The sequence below is a fragment of the Marmota monax genome, unplaced genomic scaffold (assembly GCF_021218885.2).
Source record: "Marmota monax isolate L192 unplaced genomic scaffold, Marmota_monax_Labrador192_F-V1.1 WCK01_AAM20220418_F8-fsc00052, whole genome shotgun sequence".
NCBI lineage: Eukaryota > Metazoa > Chordata > Mammalia > Rodentia > Sciuridae > Marmota > Marmota monax.
The window spans coordinates 6,142,677-6,168,487 of record NW_026693473.1 but is presented as its reverse complement, the minus strand read 5'-3'; the positions used below and the strand labels follow the sequence as shown (position 1 = coordinate 6,168,487).

Here is a 25,811-nt window from a genome sequence, read left to right as displayed (position 1 = left end):
TCAGCCCTGGCGGCTGAGAGAAGCCTCTGTGTCAGCAGCTCTGCTGTTCTGCCTTCTTCCCACTTGGGCCTTGGTCAGATATCTCCAAGTGCCTCTGATCAGTGTCTTCGTCACGCCTCTGCTTTGTCTGAAGCTACCCCAGGCTGCAGTCTCTGAGCAGGGTGTGGTTTCTGTTTAATCCTGTATGTGTTACTGGCTTTGTTTTCTAGTATGTTGAGGACTTTTTGTGCATATTCATGAGGTCTGTTGGCCTGTAGTTTTTTGGGATGTGACGTCTTTGTCTGGTTTTGGTGTGAGGCTACTGCTGGCCTCACAGAGTGCGTTGGGAGGTGTTCCCTTCTCTTCTAGTTTTTTGGAAGTGTTTGATGTTAATTCTTTAAATGTTTGGTGAAATTCAGCAGTGAGACTATGGCATTTTCTTTGTAGAAAGTTTTGATTCTAATTCAGTCTCTACTTACGTGGGCTTGTTCCACGTTTCTGTTCCTTTTGGAGCCAGCTTCATAAGCTTGCATCTTTTTAAGGATGTTTCTGTTTCATCTAGGTTATCGTATTGACATATTTTTTACAGAGTCCTTTATAATCCTCTCTGTTTTTGTATCCATCTTTCATTCCTAATTTTAGTGATTTGGATCTTCTCACTTTTTTTCTAGATCAACCTAGGTAAAGATTTGTCTGCAAAGAACCAATTTTTGATTTTGTTGATTTTCTCAGTTATTGTTCTGGTCTCTATATCACTTATTTATGCTCTTGTCTTTATTATTTCCTTCCCTCTGCTTTCTTTGAGTTTAGTTTGCTCTTCTCTTTTGGTTTCTTGGGTGTCAAGTTAGGTTACTCATCTGAGCTCTTTGTTCTAGGTATGGTTGGGGTTTCTGAGGTTCCCTGTTCCTGGTTTGTATTAACCCTCTCATGTCCTCATCCCAGCACATGCATGCATTCATTAATTTTGAAAGATTACTAGGGCAGATTGTCTGGCTTTGAATGATTACTAGGGCAGATTGTTCCTGCAGGGGTTGGCAAACTTCTATAAAGGACTTAATAGTAAATATTTTGGCTTTGCATGTTTCTGTCACAAGCAATTAACTCTGTCATTATAGTGCAAAAGCAGCCATAGAAGTCTGGAGTGTGGCATGTGCCTGTAATCCCATAAACTCAGGAGACTGAGGCAGGAGGATCTCAAGTTCTAGGCAGCCTCAGCAACTTACCTGAGACCCTATCTCAAAATAAAAAATAGGGGCTGGAGTTGTGGCTCAGTGGTAGAGCGCTTGCCTAGCATGTGTGAGGCCCTGGGTTCGATCCTCAACACTACATAAAAATAAATAAATAAAATAAAGATATTGTGTCAAAATAAAAAATAAAAAGGGCTAGGGATGAAGTATGATAGCAAAGTGCCTCTGGGTTCAATCCCTAGTACCAAAAAAAAAAAAAAAAAAAGACATTGCTCTCTGTCTCAAAACAGGCAGCAATCAGGATTTGGCCAGTGAGCCAGTTTGCCAGCCCCTGTCCTACAGCATCAAAACTTAAGAGATGCAAACACTAGAATAATTATTTTAAAAGCTTGCAAAAATCTTGTGGACGTCCTTTGTTCTCCCTGTTTTAGTCAGCTTTTTCTCACTCTAACAAAATAATCAATATGAACAACTTAAAAGAGGACAGACTTATTTTGGTTTCAGAGGGTTCAATCCCTGGCTGGCTGGCTCCTGTGTCTGGATCTGTGGGAAGGCAGCACATCACCGTGGAAGGTGTGGTAGAATAAAGCTGCTCACCTCACTGCAGCTGGGAAGCAGACGGACAGAGGATAGGAGAGGTTGGGGACAAGATAGACACCATTGGAGCCTGCCCTCAGTGAGCTGCTTCTGCAAGAAGGACCCACCTCCTACAGTTTTCCCACCTCCCACAGTTTTCCCCACCTCCCCATGATGCTAGCAGCTAAGAATTCATCAATAGACTAGTCAGAGCTCTCACCACCCAATCCCTTCCCCAGAGCCCCATTTCTGAACGCTGGTGCTTTGGGGACCAAGCCTTTACCACGAGTCTTTGGGAAACACTTCATATCTAAACCATAATGATCCCAAGCCCTTCTTCCCTCACTTCTGAGACCCATGTAACAAGCTTCCCTGTGGGACCAGACTCCTTTGGCTAGGAGGGGAAGATGGTTAGAGACCCTCCTCACTCCCTGCCCCACTCACCCACCCATATCAGTCTGAAGGCTTCTTAACTAGACACCAGAATGTCTGTCTTCAGCATACTGACCTGTCTATAAGCATTTATAATGGCTACTGTGCTCTGTACAAAAACAGTGGGGAACTGGAAATCTTTTATAGACTTGACAGAGGCCTGGAGTTTTCCTCATGGGATTAGCACATGTGCAAAACTGTTACCAGCTTCAACCAAAATCATGGGTTTGTGACAGAAGAAGGTGAGTGGAGGGACAGCTCTAGTCCTCTAACTGGGTACCTGAAGGTGGAGGGGAAATGCCTATGACTGTGCATGTGCAGTTCTTCTAAAACAAATACCTTGGAATGGAGGTATAGTCCCCACTGTCTCTTTAAAATGGTTAGTGACACTCCCTGTGTCTTATGGCAGGGAGTTAGAGAAATTTCTCTTAGAAAATGGAAAAGAAGGGCTGGGGATGTGGCTCAAGCGGTGGTGCGCTCGCCTGGCATGTGTGCAGCCCGGGTTCGATCCTCAGCACCACATACAAACAAAGATGTTGTGTCCGCCAAAAAATAAATAAATAAAAAAAAGAAAATGGAAAAGAAATAGGAATACCTATGGTTATAAACTTCAGGAGGAAATGAAAATACTTTAAAAATATAACAAATACTGGATGCTGGGTGCAGTGGTGCATGCCTGTAATCCCAGTGACTTGAGAGATTGAGGAGGAAAGTTCATAGGTTTGAGGCTAACTTCAGTGATTTAGCAAGGCGTCAAGCAACTTAGTGAGACCCTGTCTCAAAATAAAAAATCAAAAGGCCTAGGATGTGGTTCCAGGGTAAAATGCCTCTGGGTTTAACTCCTGGTACTGCCAGAAAATTAAAAACTAAAAACAACCGCTGGAGATATTTACACAAATCACCAGGAATGCTTTCCAAGAAAGAGTGGTGTAGGTTGGAAGGTAGACCTTAAGGTAGTTTCCTTGCTGTGGGGAAGGGGCAATCACTGATAGTCCATGCCTTGTGCCGAGCTCAGACCAGCATTGAGATGGCTGTTGTGAGCCAGGGGTGATGAAGGCCTTGATCCTGGGCTGCTTCCCTGAACACAGGGCTACAACATACCCCAATGTAGTTTTGCATAAATATAATGGTACTCTCAGTATGTTTATTTTTATTTTTTTCCTTTATAAGTTGATATAAAAGGGCAAAATGATCTTCACTGTAGTCAGTTAGTGCATCAGCCATAATGTAACGTAATGAAAAGTGAGCTGTCCCCACCCAAGGCAGCCAGTGTCCACAGCTTACATTGTCTTCCACCACTCTAGTCACACACGGGTGGGGATTTGAAGGACTTGCTTATTTTTATAAACAAAGTTCATACTCTATTCCACATCATGGGGGTCTCACTTAACCTGAAGTCACAGATATTCCCCTAGGTCAGTGTTTTCACTTTATGCGCATAGTACTTACTGAATATTGAATAATATGAGCATACCTAATTTATGGCACATTTTTGTTCTCCATTTCATTTTTCTTTATTAGTCGTTGTTAGATATGGAAAATGAAAAACCCTAAGATAATGTGGCCTGGGAAAAGGGAGTGAAAAAGAAAACCATACATGGCTAGCCTTCTTCTCTCTCAAGATAAATCCTTTTCAGATGCTGGCCACTGGCGGGGAGAAAGTGTTTCATCAAACCTAGAATGATAGTCTCTAGGAGACACTAATCTCTTCCAAGATAAATCCTCTCCAGGTGCTGGCCACTGACCCCCAGCACAAAGACCCAAATTCCTGAGTGCCCAAACTGACACGCTCTGAGTATAGCCAGTATAAGCCCCAATTCCCCCTTTGGCCAGGGGCTCATTTTCCACCAGGAGAGCGGGTCTATTCCTGTGCGCCTTATCCCGTTCCTGAACAAAAGGCTCAGATGATCCGTGAAGTTTTCGTCCAGCCGGGTCCTTCAGTGCTCACAGTAGTTTTATTCCTTTTTCATTCCTAATAGTCTATGTTTTTGCATTCTCTCTTTTCTTTTTAATCAGGTTACCAGGGGTTATCCATTTTATTGATTTTTCTTAAAGGGTTATATTTTGATTTTTGTGTCATTTCTCTTCAATTTTATATTTCTTTATATTAAATACTTCCTTTTATACTCTCATTTATTTATGTTCACCTTCTTGTGACTTTTCAGTTGATACTTTGTTCCTTTATTTTTCTTTCTCTTTTAACGAATAAAAACATTTAGGATTAAATTCTTTTTTTCTTTTCTTTTTTTTTTCCTCCTCTAGAGGCAAGTTTGGTTGAGTCTCTTGGGTTTTTAGAATTCTCCTGTTCATTGCTGTATAGATAATTTTAAATTTTATTTTTTACTACTTCTGGCTTTGCCAACAGGGGTCAAATTTATTTGCATTGCATTTTCGCCCTAATTGATTTGGCATTTTATTATGTTTTTAGTTCTTGTGGTAGCGGACAACCCTTAGAAGCTATAATTAAGCATACCTTTCTTTTTCCTATTTCTTATTTCTTTTACTTTTTATATTCCTCCCAGATAAAATGTTGTTTACTATCTCATCCCTGACCAAATATGAAATCTCTATAAACACCCTTTCTCCTTTCCCAAACTCTTAAATTTTGAGAGGATGATATGATTTTGGACTATTACTGCTTTTCCTTAAAGTCAATCTCTTTGACTTCAAGAATCCTTATTTATGACTTATATTGCAACTTCCCAGTGGCTTTACCATCAACTGTTTAGCATTAGCAAAGTGTTTTATGGTATTTGCAGCTAGTTCCTGTTTCTTCTTCTTTGGTAGCTAATAATAAAATCATAATGATAATGCCAATAATCATTATTTCTATAACTTCAACTATGAGTCAGATATTGGTCAAGGGCATTTAATCATCCCAATAACCTTCTGAAGTCAGTACTGCTATTATCTGTGTTTCACAGGTGAGAAAATGAGACACTTTCCCAAGTCACACAGGGTTTGGCCTTACCTGGCTTCACAGTCCATGCTTCTAACCACCAAAGAGGTCTTTCAAGCATCCCAGAGAATTTTTTCCCCTGTTGTGGCAACTTGAGTTAAAAGACATATAGGTGCAAACCCCAAAGAGGGGCTCTCCTGGAATTACTGGAAACAGAAGTGGTGCGTACAGCTTGGCCCTCCTCATGTAAGCAAGTACTGTTCAGCTGCTAGGAAAAAATATATATAAAAGAATTTCTTGGAGGCTCCAGATGCAAATGGTCACATTCAAGTTCTGGCATCATCTTCTGCATGTGGCATGTGGGTGACATGGGACACCTGGGAAGTTGAAGCCCATATAAATGATCTTTATTACTCCATTCTTATCTCTCTTTTTTTTTAAATTCAGATAAATCTGACCATGAGGAGTCCTGTTGACCTGGCCAAATACTGATCACATAGTATCATTAGCACCACCACACTCTTGGGGTTAAGTCAAGAGACAGTTTAAGTTCTGAAGTAAATATAGGAAAACACAAATCTCAATCTCTCTCTCTCTCTCTCTCTCAGAGATAATTATATTTCCTCCACATTTCTAATATGGACAGAGATTCCTATAATTATGGGATACTGAGAGGGCTGGAATGACCGTTTAAGCTAAGTGTGTACATTTTGGAGAACATTTAGAAAAATGTGGTGTGCCGATCTCAGTGAAGAATGGGGCTGTGCGTGTGAGCTCCCCTCAAATACAGAACTTGTGTTACCCTCTGGCCTTTGCATGAAAGGGCTACGGCTTAGCAGTGATTGCTTCCCAAAGCACTTTTTATACAATCAAGTTATCACAAAATATTTCTTGGATGCTTGTGGTATACTTAGCAAATCAGGGTATTTGAAGAGGTGTAAATCAGCTAAATTTTTTAATGTTTGTTTTTTAAAAGATGTTTGCATTCCTGGTAGTGGTTCACTGAATATCACTATATATCACTTCTATACGTGATATATGTGGGAGGTGGATGCAGATAACGAAATGTATGAAACCGGCAGTGAGCTGAATGTTTATTCAGAAGATGGAGATGAGAAAAGACTTAATGGAAAAAGAATATCTCCAGTGAGGCCCTAACAGGGTTTGTTCCCTGGGGGATTGGCAAGAACAGGGCAACAGGGATGAGAGTGACAGCTGACCTTGTGGGGCAGAGAAGGGACAAACCTGAGGAGCAAAGGGAGCTGAGGCTGAGGATTAGGTAAAGTGAGGTGGGTGTTATTTTTAACTATTGATTTATCTTTCAAATATCCCCCCTCAAAGTAAAATTATGGCTCAGATGTAAAATCATGGCAAATATAAAATGAGCTTGTGCCAAAGCTTTTATTGAATTCATCAATCAGTGGAGGAGCCAATAGGATGTTAAAGAGCAGCGAGAAGCTAGGTGTGGATGTTAGATGGATGGAGATCAACCTACAGAGTTCTGGGCAATTTACCAAATACATACAAAGACAAGGTTGCTGGGTTAGATACAAAGCTAGTCGATGTCTTACGGGACAACAAACTTTTAATCTTTTGGGCTTTCTGTTTCCCTGGATAAAAGTTACTTGTATTTTTACTAGAAAAAAAAAATCTGTAAGTTAACACGTAACTTTACTTAGTCTGAGATATTAATAGCAAATAGTGAATTGAACAGAGTACATTTGCCTAGATGTCCTTGGGTAGCTTTTGTAACATATGACCTTGAAAAGCTGTGCCGTCTACTTTTTTCCTCTATTTCCAAGTTTTAGATAATTTCAGAAATAATATTAACCTACAAAGAAATTGGCCACAGTGCCCTTCTGTGGCTCTGAAGATGGGACCCCCTGCTTGCTCTTGTTCTAGATTTAGTTCTTGAATGGTGCAGACAGAGAAATCGGAAGGCCTCTTCGACCCAGCACCCCCCAGGTCCCCGCCTTCCTCTCATACTCTTTTCATCTTTGTCACCTCTGGCAGTCGGCTCTCAGCTTGGGCTCAGTGCTCATTCTCCCCTCGCTCAAGACATAGTCGAGCAGAAATGGGGCCTGGGGCAGATTCCCAGGTGAAAAGAGCAGGGTAATGGTGCTGGTTCCTCGCTGCTGAGCCTGGGCTGGTGCAAGTGTTTGTCGGGGCAAGCAGGGTGCTCAGGGTGGGTGGTCCTGCCCAAGGCTCCTGATGCTTCTCTGTCTTGCTGGCTCTTCCTGTCTGGAACGCCCGGGCAGTGTGTTGCAGGTGCCATGTACATCACTGGCTTTGCTGAGTCCATCTCGGATTTGCTGGGCCTCCGGAACATCTGGGCTGTGCGAGGAATTTCAGTTGCCGTGCTTCTGGCCTTGCTGGGGATCAACCTAGCGGGCGTCAAATGGATCATTCGATTCCAGCTGCTGCTGCTGTTCCTGCTGGCCGTGTCTACGCTGGACTTTGTGGTGGGCTCTTTCACCCACCTGGACCCAGGTAAGCCCTTCAGGGTTCAGTATGTGGCCTACCCTGGGGATCTGCACTGCTTTGTGAATGCTGATAGATGTGAATTTGGAGATGACCCTCCCATCATGGGTTGTACCTACAATTTAGTGTGGCCGTTCCTGATCAGGTGAGTTGGTACGTCTTGGTGTGACACAATTTTTCACTTCATGCTTTTTCTGTTTCCTTTTCTTCTTAAAACAAAACTCAGAAAATTTAGATTAAAAGAGAGCAGAAATACACAGAGATTAAATTGATAACAGTGATTGGAAGACTGGGCAAGAAATAAATATGCATGTAGGGAAGATAAACAGACCTTAATTTTTTCTGTCATTGATTTTTTTTTTTTTGACTGGGGATTGAATCCAGGGGTGCTTAACCACTGAGCCACATCCCAGCACCCCCCGCCCTTTTTTTGGTATTTTATTTAGAGACAGAGTCTCACTGAGTTGCTTAGGGGCTTGTGAGGTTGCTGAGGCTGTCTTTGAACTTGAGATCCTCCTGTCTCAGCCTCCTGAGCTGCTGGGATTACAGGTGTGCTCCATCACATCTGGATTTTTTTTTTTTTTAAAGAACTTTGCTTGCTTAGAGTGTGTGAAGCTCTAGGTTCCATCTTTAGCACTGTGAACGGAGGACAAATACTAACTATTTCTGGGGGACAGAGACAGATATGTGCTTGATTATTTATAGTTTTATGTGCTAAATTATTTTTTTTCAAAATAAAAATATGCATCCATTAACTAATAAGCTTAAAGAAAACAACCAACCAGGTATAGTTTTGCCCCCTTTGGAGATGATATCACATCTGTTTAAGCAGTCTGTCACTATTTAATCTAACCCTGGATTTTCCTCAGCCTTGAGGATGCTTGGCCACTCAATCCTAAAGCTTTAGGCCTTGAGTGACCAGCTCTTACCCAGAGTGTCATAACTCTGTAGCTTTCTGATTTCCTCTGGTTTGGCATTAAGGCCAACTTTGCTTCTCTCCAGATTGTGGATCTATTCCTAGAACACTGGAAAAAAAGGTCACTGCTTGATGTTTTCCACTGCAGGGACCCTGTCTTTATATAACAGTATGACCAAGCAGCCTAACTGGACTATCTGGACTATGGATGGGGAAAGAAGGATGAAGCCCCTTGCTGTGTTTCACACACACACACACACACACACACTCACACAGCACAGACCGTGACCTGTACAGGTCACGATAGCGGCTGCATTGGACAACACTTGCATTGTACTTGGCACTTTATGTGATTATCTTGTTGAATTCTTATCAGAACATCTTAAGAACAGCTATACTCATTTTGCAGATGAGGAAACCGAGGCTCAAAGATGCTATTGGTGGAAATGCATGGCAGAGCTGGGGTTTGAAACAAGATTTCTTCGTCCAGACAACTGAGCTGATTCCTGAGATGGGAAGCAAGCCTGTTTTCACACTCCATGATAGCAACCCTGCTTTTCCCCTTCTAGGCTGCGCCTGGTGTGTGTCCTAAACAGTCTTGTCTTTTCTCACAGTGTTGGTGCGGAAAGGTTAGAATTCTGTTCGCATACGATGTCTGGCTTCATCACTTCTTCATATGCTGCAGTTGTTCTGTTGGAAAATTGTAGCTCCCCTAAATTCCTTGAATGTCCCTACCTTCTGGCATCCTGGGTCCTTCCTCAGAATCCCCAGACTGCCCCATGATCCAGCACCTAAGGGTCAGCTCCTGTACAGAAGGAGTCCCCAGGGCCCACTGCCATGCTAAGGGCCACAGGTATCCACACAGGTATCTCTTGTGGCCTGCTGTTTGGAACATCTCCATTGGAGGGAAAGGGTGACACCCCCTGCCTCCATGGACCTTGCACCATCTTACAGAGACAGCCTCCATACTGAGGGAGACTTACTGGCCTTTGGCTGCCAACCTGTCAGGTTAGGGGAGAAAGTGCCCACTGTAGTCCCCAATTCCTGAGTGCTTTCCCCTTCATAAATACATGGCTGAAAGAGCACAGTTAAATTGCAGGGCAATCCCGCTGGCCTCTCTGAAATCCTACTAGACTAATGTGTTTTCCTTCTTTTTGATTAGAAGTTTTCTTGGCTGCTTTTATAAGTTACTCCAAATATTTCTCCTTCCTTCTGGTCAGTACATTAGCAGGGTGTAGTGTGAACTGGAATTTATTTTCAATTATTCCCATAGCAACTGGCCCTTCTAGAATCTGTTTTTGGTATCTCTGATGTTTTATAGGGGCTGTTTTCTTTGCGGTTAAAAATTCAAACTGAAACCAGACCTTCAGAATGTGTTTAGCAGAATGGTTTCAGCTATTAAAAAACAAAACAAAACAAAACAAAACAAAACCTATACATAGAGATTTGAAAAAAGACTGGAAGGAACTATGCCTAAGTGTTAATGATGATTGTCATCTATTGAGATTACATGTGGCTGTATTTCTTTTCCTTCAATTGATCAGTGTTACTTGTTTTAAAAAAAATTAATAGATGTTATGGGCTGGGGTTATGGCTCAGTGGTAGAGCACTTGCCTAGCATGTGTGAGGCACTGGATTTGAGTCTCAGCACCACATAAAAATAAATAAAGGGCCACCAACAACTAATAAAATATCTTTAAAAAATTAATAGATGTTAATTTATTAATAGTAGATATTAATTAACTAATAATAGTTAATTTATTAATTAATAGATGTTCGTAGAGCAGGTTTCAGTCAATGGAGAATTGAACAGATAGTACAGAGAGTCCCACCTGCTTCCTGTCTCCCTCCCCACCACAGCTTCCCCTGTTAACATTTGCATTAGTGTGGGGTACATTTGTTAACAGTTGATGAACCAGTTCTGACATATGATTATTAACGTCCGTAGTTTAGGGCTCACGCTTGGTGTTGCATATTCTAAGGGTTTTGGAAGGGTGCAGTGCTGTGTGCGCACCATAACAGTATCACAGAGAGGAGTATGCAAACCGCCTGTGCTCTACCTGTTAATCCCACCCCACTGCACACTCCTGGCCACCATTCATCTTTTTATTGCCTCCACAGTTTCAGCCTTTTCCAGAATGTCATATACTTGGAATCAGACAATATGTAGCTTTTCCAAATTGGCTTCTTTCATTTACTAATATGCACCTAGGATTCCTCCATGTCCTTTTGTGGCTTGATAGCACATTTCTTTTTACCTCTGAATACTATTCAGTTGTCTGAATGGACCCTAGGTTATCTCTCCATTCACCTGTTGAAGGACATTGGTTACTTCCAGTTTTTTTGGCAATTATGAACAAGACAGTTATAGACATCCTTGTTCAGGTTTTTGTGACGATATTTGTTTCAACTCCCTTGGATAAATACAAAGGAGCATGATGGCTGGATCATAGGGTAAGACCGTGTTTCTTTTTGAAAGGAACTACCAAACTGTGTCCCAAAGTGGCCGTTAAGAGTTTGCGTTTTGAATGAGTTTCTGCAGCTCCTGTCCTGATTGGCAGTTGGCATGTCAGTCCGTGTTCTGGATTTGGGCTGTTCTGATAGGTGTGTGGTGGTATCTCATCACTTTAATTTGCAGTTCCTTGATGACATCTGATATTGAGCATATTTTCATATGCTTATATTTTCCATCTGTGTATCATCTTTCATCTTTGGTGAACTGTCTAGATACTGTGCCCTTTTAAAACTTGGATTGTTTGTTTTCTTCCTGTTGAGTTTTAAGGGTTCTTTGCATATTTTGGATATAAGCCCTTTGACAGATATGTGTTTTATAAATATTTTTTTTTCCAGTCTGTGGTTTGTCTTTTCATTCCCTTAACTATGTCTTTGGTAGAGCAGAAGTTTTTAATTGTAATGAAGCTTAGCATATTCATTTTTTCTTTAGTGGATCATGAATCGGATGTCACCTAAATTTTTCTCCTGTGTTCTCTTCTAGAAGTTTTGTTTTTTAAAAATATTTTGCTTATTAATGCATATTAACTGTATATGTTAATAGAGTCCAGTGTATAGTTTCCTACATTCACATAGCATGTACTAATCAATACAGCCTCCCTTTTCTACCTATCTCCCTTATACCCTTCCCAATCTCTAGTAATCACTATTCTATTTCAGTTTTATTTTTTTTTCAGTACTGAGGATTGAATCCAAGCGTGCTCTACCACTGAAATATATCCCTAGCCCTTCTTATTTTTTATTTTGAGACAGGGTCTTGCTAATTGCCCTGGCTGGCCTTGAATTTACGATCCTCCTGTCTCAATCTCCCAAATAACTGGGATTACAGATATGCACCACTGCCCCCAGCTAGATTGACTTTCTTTTCTTCTCTTCTCTTCTCTTCTCTTCTCTTCTCTTCTCTTCTCTTCTCTTCTCTCTCTCTCTCTCTCTCTTTCCACATATGAAAGAGAGGTAGGAGGGAGAACCTATTCTTCTGTGTCTGGCTTATTTCACTTACTATAATATACTCCAGTTACAGCCATTTTGCTGCAGCTGACAGGATTTAATTCTTCTTTGTGGCTGAAAAATACTCCATTGTGTGTGTGTGTGTGTGTATTTCTTTATCTATTCATCTGTTGATCCCATTCATCTGTGGGTACTAGGCTGATTCATACCTTAGCTATTGTAAATAGTACCACAATAAAACATGATGATGCAGGTGTCTCTTTAGTATGCTGATTTCACTTCCTTTGGCTGTACACCCAGAAGTGGGATAGCTGCATCATGTATTAGATTTGTTCTTAGTTTATTGAGGAACCTCCATACTGTTCTGTGTAATGGCTGTACTGATTTACATTCCTACCAACAGTATCTAAGAATTCCTCTTTCCCCATATCCTTGCCAGGATTTATTATTTTTGTAATAGCCATCCTAAGTGGGGTGAGATGGTATCTCCTTGTAGTTTTAATTTTCATTTCCTTGATGGCTAATGACATTGAGCATTTTTTCATATATTTGTTGGCCATTTATATTTCTTCTTTCTAGAAATGTCTATTTAAATCATAACCCATTTCTTTCTTCCCTGCAGTGCTGGGAATTGAACCCAGGGCCTTACACATGCTAGGCAAGTGCCCACCACTGAGCTATACTCACAGCCCCATTTGTCCATATTTAAGCAGGATTGCTTGAGGCTTTGTTATTTTTTTCTGGGTTCTTTATGTATTCTTGATATTAACCCTCTGCCAGATGAATAGTTGGCAAATATTCCCTCCCATTCTGCAGATTGTCTCTTTGCTCTGTTGATATATCATTTCCTTTGCTGTGCAGATGCTTTTTAGTTGATGCAATATCATTTGTCAATTTTTGCTTTTGTTTCCTGTGTTTTTCGGGTCCTAACCAGAAGATTATCGCCTACACCAATGTCTTGAAGTGTTTCCCTATGTTTTCCTGTTAGTTTCAGTGTCTCTGCTCTTATGTTTAGGTCTTCATTCCATTTCGAGTTGCTTCCTGCACAGGGTGAGAGGTAGCACTCAAGTTTTAGTCTTCTGCATGTGGATATCAGATATCCCAGCACTATTTATTGAAGAGGCTGTTATTTTCTCTAACAGATGTTGTGGTTGTTGTTCTTTTTAGATATACTTGACAGTAGAGTGTATTTTGACATATCATACATACGTGGAGTATAACTTCCCATTTGTGTGGTTGTACACGATGTGGAGTTTCACTGGCAGAGTATTCATGTGTGAACATAGGAAGGTTATGTCCAATTCATTCTACCGTTTTTTCCTCTTCCCATCTCCCTTCATTTCCCCTTGACTAATCCAATGCACTTCTATTCTCTCCTAATCCCCCTTATTGTGTGTTAGCATCCACATATCAGAACATCCAGCCTTTGGTTTTGAGGGGGGATTGGCTTATTTCACTTAGAACGATAGTCTCCAGTTCCATCCATTTGCTGGCAAATGCCATAAATTTCATTTTTCTTTTTAGCTAAGTAATATTCCACTGTTTATATAATCTACATTTTCTTTATCCATTCATCCATTGAAAGGCACCTATATTGGTTCCATAGCTTAGCGATTCTGAACTGAGCTTCTATAAACATTGATGTGTCTGTATCACTACAGTATGCTGATTTTTTTTAAAAAAATTCATTTTTTTAGTTATAGGAGGACAGAATGTCTTTATTTTACTTTATGTGGTGTTGAGGATCAAACCCAGTGCCTCATGTAAGCTAGGTGAGCGCTCTACCACTGAGCCACAACCCCAGCCCTAGTATGCTGATTTTAAGTCTTTCGGATATATGTATCGAGGAGTGGGATAACTAGGTCAAGTGGTGGTTCCATTCCAAGTTTCCTGAGGAATCTCCATACTGCCCCCAGAGTGGTTGCACCAATTTGCATTCTCACCAGCAATGTATGAATGTGCCTTTCTCCCCTCTTCCTTGCTAACATTTATTGTTACTTGCGTTCTTGATAATTGCCATTCTTATTGGAGAGACATGGCATCTCAGTGTAATTTTGATTTGCATTTCTCTAATTGCTAGATATGTTAAACATTTTTTCTTATATTTATTTATTTTTTAAAAATATTTTTTAATTGTAGATGAACACACAACCTCTTTGTTTATTAATTTACTTTATATCCGGTGCTAAGGATAGAACCGAGTGCCTCAAACATGCTAGACAAGCGCTCTGCCACTGAGCTACAGCCCCAGCCCTTCTTATATTTATTGATCAAACATACAATTTCTTCTGTGAAGTGCCTGTTTAGTTCTTTAGCCCATTTATGATTGAGTTATTTGTTTTTTGGGTGTTAAGGTTTTTGAATTCTTTATATATCCTGGAGATTAATGCTCTATATGAGGTTCAGGTAGCAAAGATTTTCTCCCATTCTGTAGGCTCTCTATTCCCATTCTAGATTGTTTCCTTTGCTGTGAAGAAGCTTCTTAGTTTGAATCCATCCCATTTATTGATTCTTGATTTTACTTCTTTTACTTTAGGAGTCTTATTAAGGAAGTCAGTTCCTAAGCCAACTAGTGGAGATTAGGGTCCACTTTTTCTTCTAGTAGGCGCATAGTTTCTGGTCTAATGTCTATGTCCTTGATCTACTTTGAGTTGGGTTTTCTGCAGGGTGAGAGATAGGGGTTTAATTTCATTTTGCTGCATATGGATTTCCAATTTTCCCAGCACCATTTGTTGAAGAGGCTATCTTTTCTCCAATGTATGTTTATGGCACTTTTGTCTAGTATGAGAAAACTGTTTTTATGTGGGTTTGTCCATGTTCTCTATTCTGTACCATTGGTCTTCATGTCTAACAGATATTTTTGGTGCCCTTGTTAAGAATCAGTTGGCTGAAGATGTGTGGATTTTTTTCTGAATGTTTATTCTGTTCCATTGTTTTATGTGTCTGTTTTATATGGCATTCAGTTCCATGTAGTTTGATTACTATAGCTTTTTAGCATGTTTTGAGGTTAGATAGTATGGTACCTACAGTTTTGTTCTTTTTGCTCAAGATTCCTTTGCCTATTTTGGGGTCTTTGTGTTTCGAAATGAATTGTTTTCCATGTACATGAGGTACTAGGAATTTAACCCAGGATACTCTCACACTGAGCTATACCCCAGACATTTTTTATTTTTGAGACAGGGTCTCACTAAGTTGCTGAGGCTGGCCTTGAATTTGTGATCCTCCTGCCTCAACCTCCTGAGTTTCTGGGATTATAGGTGTGCACCATCACACATGGCTTCTATGTGAATTTTAGGATTGTATTTTCTAGTCTGTGAAGAATATAATTGGTTTTTTTGATGGAGATTGCATTAAATCTGTAGATTGTTTTGTGTCGTGTGTTTATAATAATGTTTCACTCCATGAATATAGGAATTCTTTATCTTTTTGTGTCCTCTTTAGTTTCTTTCATCAGTGTTTTGTGGTTTTCGTTGTAGTCTTTCACTTCCTTGGTTAATTTATTCTTAGGTATTTTATTTTATTTTTGTAGACATTGTGAATAGAATTGCTTTGATGATTTCTTTCTCAGCAATTTGTTGTTGATGTGTAGAAGTTTTATGTTTTACATTTAAGTCTATGATCAACTTTGAGTGATATTTTTTTTTTTTTGTGAAAGGTATATCTAGATTATTTGCATGTGAATGTCTGGTTGTTCAAGTACCATAGGCTGAAAAAACTATTCTGTCTCCATTGAATTGCCTTTGCTCTTAGGTAGAAGGTCAGTCAGCTGTATTTTTGTGGGTCTGTGTCTGGCTTTGTTATGTCCCATTGATGTATGTGCATTCTTTCTCTATTCTACACCACTTGAATTATCACAGCCTTATACTATGTCTTACAGCTGGCTTGTGCCTGTCCTCCAACTCCGTCTTCTTTTTTTTTCACAAGTGTTGCTCTTTTTTTTAACTTTATTTTATTAGTTTACTTTTCCTTTTTATGTGGTTCTGATGATCGAACCCAGTGCCTCACATGTGCTAGGCAAGCGCTCTACCACTGAGCCACAATCCCAGCCCCTAGTGTTGCTTTTTAAATCAGAAAAAAAAATCTAAATACAATTAAGCTGAACTTTATTTCTTTTTCTTTCTTAAAATGTCAACAAAAACAACAACAAAAAATCCTGAAATATATAATGTAAAAATGTAGAAAGTAGGGGCTGGGGTTGTGGCTCAGTGGTAGAGCACTCGCCTGGCAGTGTTGGACACTGTGTTTGATCCTCAGCACCACATAAAAATAAGTAAGTAAGTAAGTAAATAAATAAATTTTGTTCAGCTACAACTAAAAACAAATATTAAATTTAAAAAAATGTAGAAAGTATGGTAAAAGATGGAAGTTACCTTCTGCTGTTCTTTTTTTTCCCCACTTTTCTCCAGAGGGGGGTTGGTGTGTGTATAATCTATTGCTATCAAACAAATTTTTTGAAAATTTAGTGGCATAAAACATCAGTAAACATTTATTTATCTCTGGCCTTCCCTGTGATCCAGGAATGTGGGTGTGACTTAGCTGGTGGCTGAGTGTCCGCCAGGCTGCGGTCATTTGAAGGTGCAGCTGGGGCTGGAGGTCTTGCTGGCAGGTGGTGGTTGGTGGCTGATGGGAGACCTCAGTGCCTTTCTCTGTGGTTCTTCTCGAGAGCTGCTTGAGTGTCCTCAAGACAAGGGCTGACTGACTTCCCCCAGAGTAAACAATCAGAGAGAAAGCACAGCCGAAAGCTCCTTTTTATGATCTAGCCTCAGAAGCCACTTAGTGGCACTGCCCCCATGACCTATGTGTTAGAGTGAGTCCCTGAGTCTTCTTTCAAGGGAGGAAAATTAGTTTCCACCTTTCGAATGGATAAGTTTCAGTGAATTTGCAGGCACACTTTTAAGCCAAGGTAACTAATTTTAAAATCAGAACAAAATTGTCTTTTAATACATGAACACTACATTTTCCTCTGCATGTGTAGTTTAAAGGGAATGAATGCTTTCTTGTTTTATAAAAACAACAAATCCTAAAATGGCTGGGCCCAGTGGCTCATGCCTGTAATCCCAGCAGGTGGGGAGGCTGAGGCAGGAGGATCCTGAGTTCAAAGCCAGCCTCAACAATAGCGAGGTGCTAAGCAATTCAGTGAGACCCTGTCTCTAAATAAAACACAAAATAGGGCTGGGGATGTGATGCAGTGGTTTTAGTGCCCTTGAGTTCAATCCCCAGTACCAAAAAAAAAAAGAAAAAAAAAATTCTGAAATGGATAAAGGTGAAGAGTAAAAGTTTCCTCCTCTCATTCCATTCTCCTACTCTTACACTCCGGCAGGCGTTTCTGAACACAAGTCTTTATAATCTGTTCTTTACACATGCATGAACACATACACAGATGTGCACGCACATAAACACATACAGCACAGTTCTTTATAAAAATGTAATTAAATTCCACATTGTTTTGCTACTGCCCCCTCCCCCACATTCCGTTCCATATCGTGGATATCAATGTCAGTATGTTTAGGATACTCATCCTTTTTCAACCCCTGCAAGGTATTCCACTTTACAAATTTAAAATTCTATATAATTAAAGGCTCATTCATTGGTAGTTATTTATATTTTTCTAGTGTGGTCGCTTCAAATGTTGATGTGAACATGCTGTACCAAAGTTGGAGCTTATTTTTGCAGGATTAAGTCTTATAAATAGAATTCATAGAACAAAGGTCAAGCACATTTTCAATTTTGTTAGATTCTGCCAAATGGCTTTTCAATAAGGTTGTTTCATTTTGAACTTTAATAGTACATAAACAGTTATTGATTCCCCATATCTTGGAAACTATTAGGTAGGTTTAATCTTTTAGATTTCTGTCTTGTGATAGGTGGGGGGAAAAAGGTGATCTTTTAAATTTGTTTTTCTTCAATCATTAATAAGGATAATTTTTTCATATTTTTATTGCCACTTATGCTTCTTTTTCTTTGAATTGTCTATACTCTTTCCCTATTTTTCCATCAGGTTATCTTATTCTTTAATGAGTTACAGAAGCTCTTCTACCTTAACCATTAATCCACACAAAACAAATATTTGTTTAGTTTTCATAAGTGACAGATGATGTTTGTTATATATGTTGAATTTTTTCCCTAACATGTCCTTTTAAAATTGACTTAGTAGGTAATGAAAGTAATATATGTACATAAAAGTATTCATTTTTGAGCCAAATTGGGTACTCTGATTGCTTGTTTTCTTATATATTTTCTGGATTTTCTTGAAATTAAATGCTTCAGGGGCTAGGGATGTAGCTCAGTTGGCACAGTGCTTGCCTCACATGCACAAGGCTGTGGGTTTGATCCCCAGCACCACAAAAAAAAAAAAAAGGAAAAAAGAAAAAAGAAAGAAAGACAGAAAAACAGTAAGAAAGAGAGAGAGAGAGAGAGAGAGAGAGAGAGAGAGAGAGAGAGAGAGAGAGAAAGCAATTGAACACTTCATGTAATAGTTTCCTAAGGCGGCCCCAACAACTACCACAACCGTAGGAGCTTAAAACGGCAGAAATTTATTCTCTCTCAGTTCTGGAGCTGGAAGTCTGAAATCTAAGGTGTCAGGCAGGGCCAGTCTCCCTGGAAGGCCCTAGAGGTACTCCTGGTACTCCTTCCTCAGCCTCTGCTCCATGTGACCTTCTCCTCCCACCTGTGTGTGCTGTGTAAGGACAACTCGTCACTGGAAACAGGTCCGATTTAGGTAATCCAGGCTAATCTCACCTAAAGGTCCCTAAATTCATCTGCAAACTGCAGACCCTTTTTCCAAATATGGTCTCATTTGTAGTTTCCTAGGGGTGGACATTTTTTAGGGGTCACCACTTAAACCACTACATTCCATTGTTTTTTACTTGCTTTATTTTCTAGAATTTTATTACCATTTTAAAAGATGTTCCATAGGGCTTTCAAAGACTTACAGGCATTTTCTGCAGTGATCCCTCTGTTAGGGTCTCCTTGTGGGAGAGTCTCTCCTCAGCATTGCTTCTCATGGACGGATGATCTCAGAGTCTGGGTCTTCACCCTCACTGCTCCCGGGGGTTGCTCCCTGTTCTCTGGATCGCAGATCATCCTCTCTGCCTACGGTAGAAATACTGCTTTTCTACCTTCAATTTAATTGACAGGAGATATAAAAATCTAGGTAGAAAATAGTTTCCCATAGAATTTTGGAATCATTCTCACTTCATCTTCTAGCACTGATTCAGTGGCATCAGGAGTTCGGTGTTATTCTGATTTCTGTTCTTGACAGGTAACCTGTTTCTTTTCCTCCAAGTAGTCCTGATATTCCCTTTACCCACAATATTCTAAAATTTCATGTCAAAAATTTGATTCATTGCCCTGGGCACTTTCAATCTGGGATTTTTGGTTATTTCTTGGATAATTTCTTCCCCTTTGTTTTGTTTTTCTTCTTTTTTCCCCTTGAATTCTGACTGTAGTAGTCCTTTTTTATTTTATTTTTTAGTTGTAGTTGGACACCAGACCTTTATTTTATTTATTTATTTTATGTGGTGCTGAGGATTGAACCCAGGGCCTCACGTGTGCTAGGTGAGCACTCTACCCCTGAACTACAGCCCCAGCCCCTACTAGTCCCTTCATAACCAGTTTTGCTTTCCACAGTTTGGGTGGAAAAATGTAAAATTCCAGAAATAATTACAGCTCATAAGTGTTCATAAATGAAAAAATGTTCGATTTTATGATTTTTTTGTTAATATCTCATTTTGCAATTCATAAATTAAACTTTATCATAGATATGTTGTATTAGTCAGATTTTTATTATTGTGACTAAAATACTCAACAAGAACAACTTAGAGGAACTAAGGTTTATTTCGACTCAAGATTTCAGAGGGTCATTCCATGGTTGGCCAACTCCATGCATGGCTCTGGGCCCAAGATGAGACAGAACATATGGCAGAAGGGCATGGAAGAGAAGCACTGCTTACTTCATGATACTCAGGAAAGACAGGGGGATGGGGGAGCAAAAGGGAGTATGCCTTCCAGCCACCCCCAGTGATCTCCTCCAGTCACCCCTTACCTGCACACAGTTACCACCTAGTGAGACCATTCAAACTAGGGTGACTGATAGGTTATACTCTCACAATCCAATCATTTCATCTCCTGCAATAACACAGTAGCTTTTTGGGGGACACTCATATCCAAACCATAACATGTGTGTATTGAAAAACATAATATCCATAGGGTTCACCAGTATCTGCAGTTTCAGGTGTCCACGGGAATCCTTGAAGAGTCCCCTGTGGATAAGAGGGGACTGCTACCATAGTTACATGTTGGAACTCTTGGTTTGAACCTTCTTTTATTATTATTATTATTTTTTAAATCTTCTCTTTTGTGTAGCTTATATATTTTCCCTCCTCCTTACTTTATGGGAGTTTTCCTCAACTTTGCTTTCTACCTTTCTACTTCATTTTTTGTCTATCATTAATTGCTAAGAGATCCTTGTTCTCTGATGGTTATTTTTAAAATCACATCCTGTTCTTGTTTCATGGATATAATATTTCTTTCTGACTCCTTTAGACTATAAAATACAAGGGTTTTATGTGAATCTCTTGTCCCCCGGTCCCCATCCAGATTCTTCTGTTCTTTTCTTTTGTTCTCCCTGTTAATTGCTGCCAACTTTCTTCAGATGTGTGATAGTCCTTGGTTGTTGATTCTTTTTTAATAATGAGGCACTAAAAGCACATGGGGAGCCGTGTGCACACCCTGCTTGCAGGGCAGTTGGCAAGTGGGTGATCCTGTGCACACTGGGCTGTTTGTTGGGAAGACTCCCAGGTGTCAGCACTATGGTATGGATGTGATTGTCCCCCAAAGGTCCCCATGCTGGAAGTTTAGTACCCAGTATAGTGATATTGAAAGGTGGTGGAACATGTTCGAGGTGGAACTTAGTGAAGAGTAGTTAGGTCACAGGGGGCTTAGTCCTCCAAAAGGATTTTGCTGTCATGACAGTGGATTGTTTAAAGTAAGATCAGGGCTTGGGGTGCAGCTCAGTGGTAGAATACTTGCCTAGTGAGGCCCTGTGTTCAATGCCCAGCAGCATATAAATGGATGAATGAATAATCAAATAAATCCTTTAATTCATCCAACTAACCAACCAGCTCATGTACTTGGCCCCTTCTGTATGCAGCCAGTTCCCTTTCCATTTTTCTGCCATGTTGTGATCCAACAAGGGGGCCCCTTACCAGAGGCCGAACAGATGAGGCCACCCAATTTTGTATTTTCAGCCCTCGAAACCATAATCTAAATAAACCTCTTTTCTTTATAAGTACCCAGCCTCGGGTATTTTATTATAGTAAAAGAAAATAGACTAATACAGTCAGTTTCTGTAGGTCTTACCTCTGGTGCAGTTAGTGTTTTCCAAAGAGGAATTCTCTAATCTCCTTCCGGGGATGTGGGTGGCTGCCACAGTTCTGGGAACAGGAAAAGGTAGGAGGAGAGGCTGGAGGCCTCATAGTTAGGCTGTAGACTTTTATTTAGTCCAGTGTTTGTCATCTGCCTCATCTTCTCCTCCACTGCGTCCTTCCATCTCAAGCTCTCTCTCTATGCCATCCTCTTAGTGTCTCGCCTCTCGTTTCATCTCCAGGTCTCATGACTGCGGGTCTTCCTCATCACCACTATTTCTTCTCCTCCCAACTCCTTTCCCCGCAGACTGGCAGCACGGGCCCCTTTTCCTTTCTCCACCTCCTGTCTTGTCTTTTTCAAAACAAGCACCACGGCCCACGGCACAAGACTCCGTGAAGACGCAGAGCTTCGTTACTATAAAAAGCTCAAGAGCTTGACAGTTTAAACAAGACGCATTTGTTGGGCTTAATGCTCCTAAAATGCCATTTTTTGGCTCATATTTTCATTTATGTAAGATGAGTGTTATGCCAAAATGATCTTATTGCCATAAAAGTCAGGCAAATATAGAGAAAATACATTTTAGAAAATAAAGTGACATGTGGCCCATTTTAATTCTGTGTTCTGCATTTGAAAATGAAATCGTGCGTCTCTGAGCTTACTTTTTTGGTTATCTAGGAAGGCAGCCGCCTAGCCTCTCTCTGTGGTGTCCTTCTCTGCACGTCCACCCAGCACATTGCTCTGCTGTGGCTCTGTCACTTGCTATGAGGAGGGTTAGTGGGACAGAGCTCAGCAGGGCCAAGTTCATCTAAGGCTGCATCCAGCAGGTGGGAAGTGCTTCTGCTTGCGCTTGGCTCGTACAGGTCAGTGTCAGTGCTGGGAACTGTAAAGGGGGTAAGCAAGCATGCCTGCCTCTCGTTGCTGCTGAAATTTCTCTATCTGAGGCTCCTGGGACTCTTGATCTCCAAATCCAGGACTTGTGCTCATTTCTGATTCTTCGCCTCTTCTGCACCATTGACCACCCATGCTGATTTGAAATTCTCTTCCCATTTCTTATCTCTCTTCTTGGTGGTCCTGTCCTCTCATGTGGGCAGGGAGAGCACAGGGCGCAGTCCTCTGATATCCCTGTGTTCCCCTTTGCTCTCTCTCATCTGAGGGGACCTTTCTCAACCACTACTGCCCTGGTCCACCTGCTTCTTCAGCTTTCTCAAACTCCGCTCCCATGTGACCAGCTCCTACTGGATCTCTGCTTGGGTATCTGAGCACCATCTTGAATTAAACACAAGTAAGTTTACACCCTCTGTTTCTCCCTCCTCCCTTTACTTACTCTCCTATCCACCTATGTGCACAGTGAGCACCCAGCCCAGTGGTGCAGGCCCAGCTACTCGGGAGGCCGAGGCAGGAGGATCACAAGTTCAAGGCCAGCCTGGGAAACTTAGTGAGACCTTTTCATAAAACAAAAAATAAAAAAGGCTGGGAAGGTAGCTTAGTGGCAGAACACTGGCCTACCATGCATGAGACCCTGGGTTTAATCCCCACCAGCACACACAGTACACACACAAACACACACACATCAGATTTACTTTTTTATGTTGTATTTCTGCCCATCTCAGAGTGGCAGCTATGCCCATGCAGACCTGTTGGGGTCAGCAGCTGCAGGAGTCTGCCCAGGCCCCTGGGACATTAATGAGAACATTTGCCACTCAGATTTCTTGTTAATTTTTTAAAAAATGTACTGATAAAATATTTCAAGTATGTTGGAAATAATATAACAAATAGCCATTATTTACCATCCAAATTTAATAGTTATTTGCCAGTTTTGCTTGAGAGCTGTATTAAAAAATGAAACTAAATAAAACATGACAGATACTATTTCAGCCCTACTTTTACCCACCCCTCCTTTCCTGGAGGCAACCACTGACAGTGAGGCTCATGCACCCCCCCCCCCCCCGTTTCATTTTTCTTCCACATGTAGATGGCCCCAAGCAATTACTACTTTTGTTTAGCAGTTAAAGAATTCACATACATTTTAATTATACTGCATGTATTCGTTTGATAAAATACTGAATGGTGAATGAATGATTCTGCAAATTACTTTTCTCACCCAACATGACTTGGGGATGTCTCCATGTTACCACACGCTGTGGCCTTTCATTCATTTTAACTGCTCATGCTGTCTTGGGAGACCCAGACATGTTAGTGGTAGTGGGGAGTGCTGTGACAGATTTGCACAGGGACCTGGGTATCCCTGGGACTCCTACCATAGCTGGAGAGTCAAGAAAGTCTTTCTAGAGGTTCTCTCTGAGCCGAGTGTTTAGGGAGTCAGAGTTTAACCAGAGGAGAAGAAGAAAGCTTGGCCTACAGGGAGGGCGGCTTATGCAGCAGGAGCGCCAGCTGTGCCGGGGGAACAGGGAGGGCTGGTGGTGAGAGGCAGATAGAAAGGCCCCAGAGCCAGTTCAGGGAAGGCCCGGTCCACTGCACTGAGGGCCTTGAGCTTTCTCTCAGGACAGTAGGAAGTGGGTGCCAGTTTTGGATTTTAGATTTCTCTGGCCTCAGTGTGGAAAATGATGTGGGATAGGGACCAAGAGCAGAGGCAGGAAGGAGGCTGTTGAGATAGTCCTGGGGAGCCTCTGGGGCTGGGAAAGGAGGGCGGGTGGCAAGAGATGAGACCTGTGGGTGTGGGGTGGAGCAGGGCCAGAGACAGCACTGACTCTGGGGCTGGCTGGCTGGGGCCTCAAGCACTGGATGGGGGTGGGGGAAACAGGGCGGCAGGAGTAGGTGTAGGGGAGATGGCCAGGTCTGCCTTAGAGTTTCAGCAAGGCCACATGGAGGTGACCGATAGGCTAGTGATGTGAGCTTGAGGTGTGGCTGGGGCTGGGGATACAGTTGTAGGCAGTGTGGTAGGTAGAGTAACCGGAGGACTGGAATTGTTGGGGAAAGTGCTGATTCTGATGGGGAAACAGACATATTTAGGAAGATGGAATTTAGTTCCCAGGAAGAGGCATTTTGCACTATTCTGTATTTTAAAAACAAAAACAGAACAAACTCTCTGATGAAAATAAACATACACAGTGGTAGCTAAAGAGTAAGATTCCTCCCCCTAGAGCAGGCCGTGGAAGCTCCTCGGGTGGCTCTTCCGCGCAGGTACAGTGAACACCAGCTCCCCTGGAACTTGTGCAGAGCAAAGGCTTGGGTCCTTTGGCAACTGGAGAGACTTGGTAAATGTTTGTTCAAGGAATGACCTACTAAGTGAAAGATGGCCATGCCAGGCCTCTGGTTCAGCCCTGTCTTGCCTTCCCTGGAGCTCTGCTCTCCTCCTAAGAGGAGCCTGCTGAGTTACCGCAATGGCTGGGTCCCATCATCATCCAGGCCAGCTCCTTGCCCCCTGTGGAGGGAGGGCAGCCTTCCGGCTTTGCCAGGAAGGGCTTCCCAGGCTGTGGCCAGGCCTGCCTGGAAGGGCCCTGCAGTGCCTACGATGGCCTCTGTGTGGAGTTGTGATTCTGACTGTTTTCTGACCTGAGGGCTGGAGAGCCTTGTTCTTGGGGAAGCTTGCTCAGCCCTTCCTCTGCCCAAGGAGGTCCTAGGAGGAAAGGTGAGCTCCTGTGTGTGAGAAGTCTGTGGTGTCCTGGCCTTTACATTTTACTCCTGGGCTGTGGGGTGGGTGGTGTGTGCAGTAAAGACTTTCACACGAACACAGTGACCCTCGCAAATGACTGTGCAGGGGCCGAGCAGGGCTGCTCTCCCTGCCTCAGAGATCAGGAGCAGTGCCTTGGAGTGGGGAATAACAGCAGAGGCCACAGTGTCCAGCCCTTTCTTGGAACAGCAGAGAGGAGCAAATCCTCGAAGAAGCTGGAGAATACTTTAGACGGGAACAAGTGGCATCTCTAGCCCTGTTGCACGCTGCTCCTGTCTTTTATTCCTTCCCCCTTCCTCTCCAGCCTCCGGGACTCCTTTTTGCCTTTCTCATTTCCTGGTTTCCTCCTCTGATCTCTTTCCTTCAGCTCCTATCTGTGGCTGGATCCTTGGAGTTAGCTACTGTGTGGGGGTTTTTTCCCAACCTTCCTGTTACTGTCCTAATTCATCTTTGTAAAGCAAAAATTGTACTATTAAGTATGAAAGTTACTCATCATCTTGCTGAAGACTTGTTTTGTTATAGACACTGGTAATGGGCAGGCTTTTGGAGGATCCAGAGGTGGGAAGCATGGAAGGTTTTGCCTTCCACTGATAAAATCTGTGGGTGTCTTTATCCACTAAATTGGGGTTCAACATACATCAATTCCTATGGCCAGCCTGCCAATTGGCTGCAATAAGACAAGTTCGTCTGTACCCCTTCCTCTCTCCCTCCCTCCCTCCCTCCCTCCCTCCCTCCCTCCCTTCCTTTTTTTTTGAGTTATAGATGGACAAATACCTTTATTTTATTTACTCCTCTTTATGCCGAGGATCGAGTCCAGTGCCCCTCATGTGCTAGGCAAATGCTCCACCGCTGAGCTACAACCCCAGCCCCAAGACAAGTTCTTGA

At 41.7% G+C, this 25,811-nt stretch overlaps 1 protein-coding gene and 1 long non-coding RNA gene across 2 annotated transcripts in view; one reads left to right on the top strand and one right to left on the bottom strand.

Moving 5' to 3' along the window:
- Slc12a8 (solute carrier family 12 member 8) overlaps positions 1–25,811 on the top strand; it is a 116,944-nt gene that overhangs the window by 6,869 nt on the left and 84,264 nt on the right. The window contains exon 3 of the mRNA XM_046457980.1: positions 7,332–7,563. Coding sequence (XP_046313936.1) covers positions 7,332–7,563 — 232 coding nt within the window. The remainder of the gene's footprint in view (positions 1–7,331; positions 7,564–25,811) is intronic.
- LOC131424670 (uncharacterized) lies at positions 6,466–21,663 on the bottom strand. The gene is made up of 3 exons (XR_009228062.1): positions 21,290–21,663; positions 18,862–19,021; positions 6,466–7,457 (listed from the first exon to the last, which is right to left on the bottom strand). It is a non-coding gene; the product is annotated as an uncharacterized LOC131424670 (long non-coding RNA).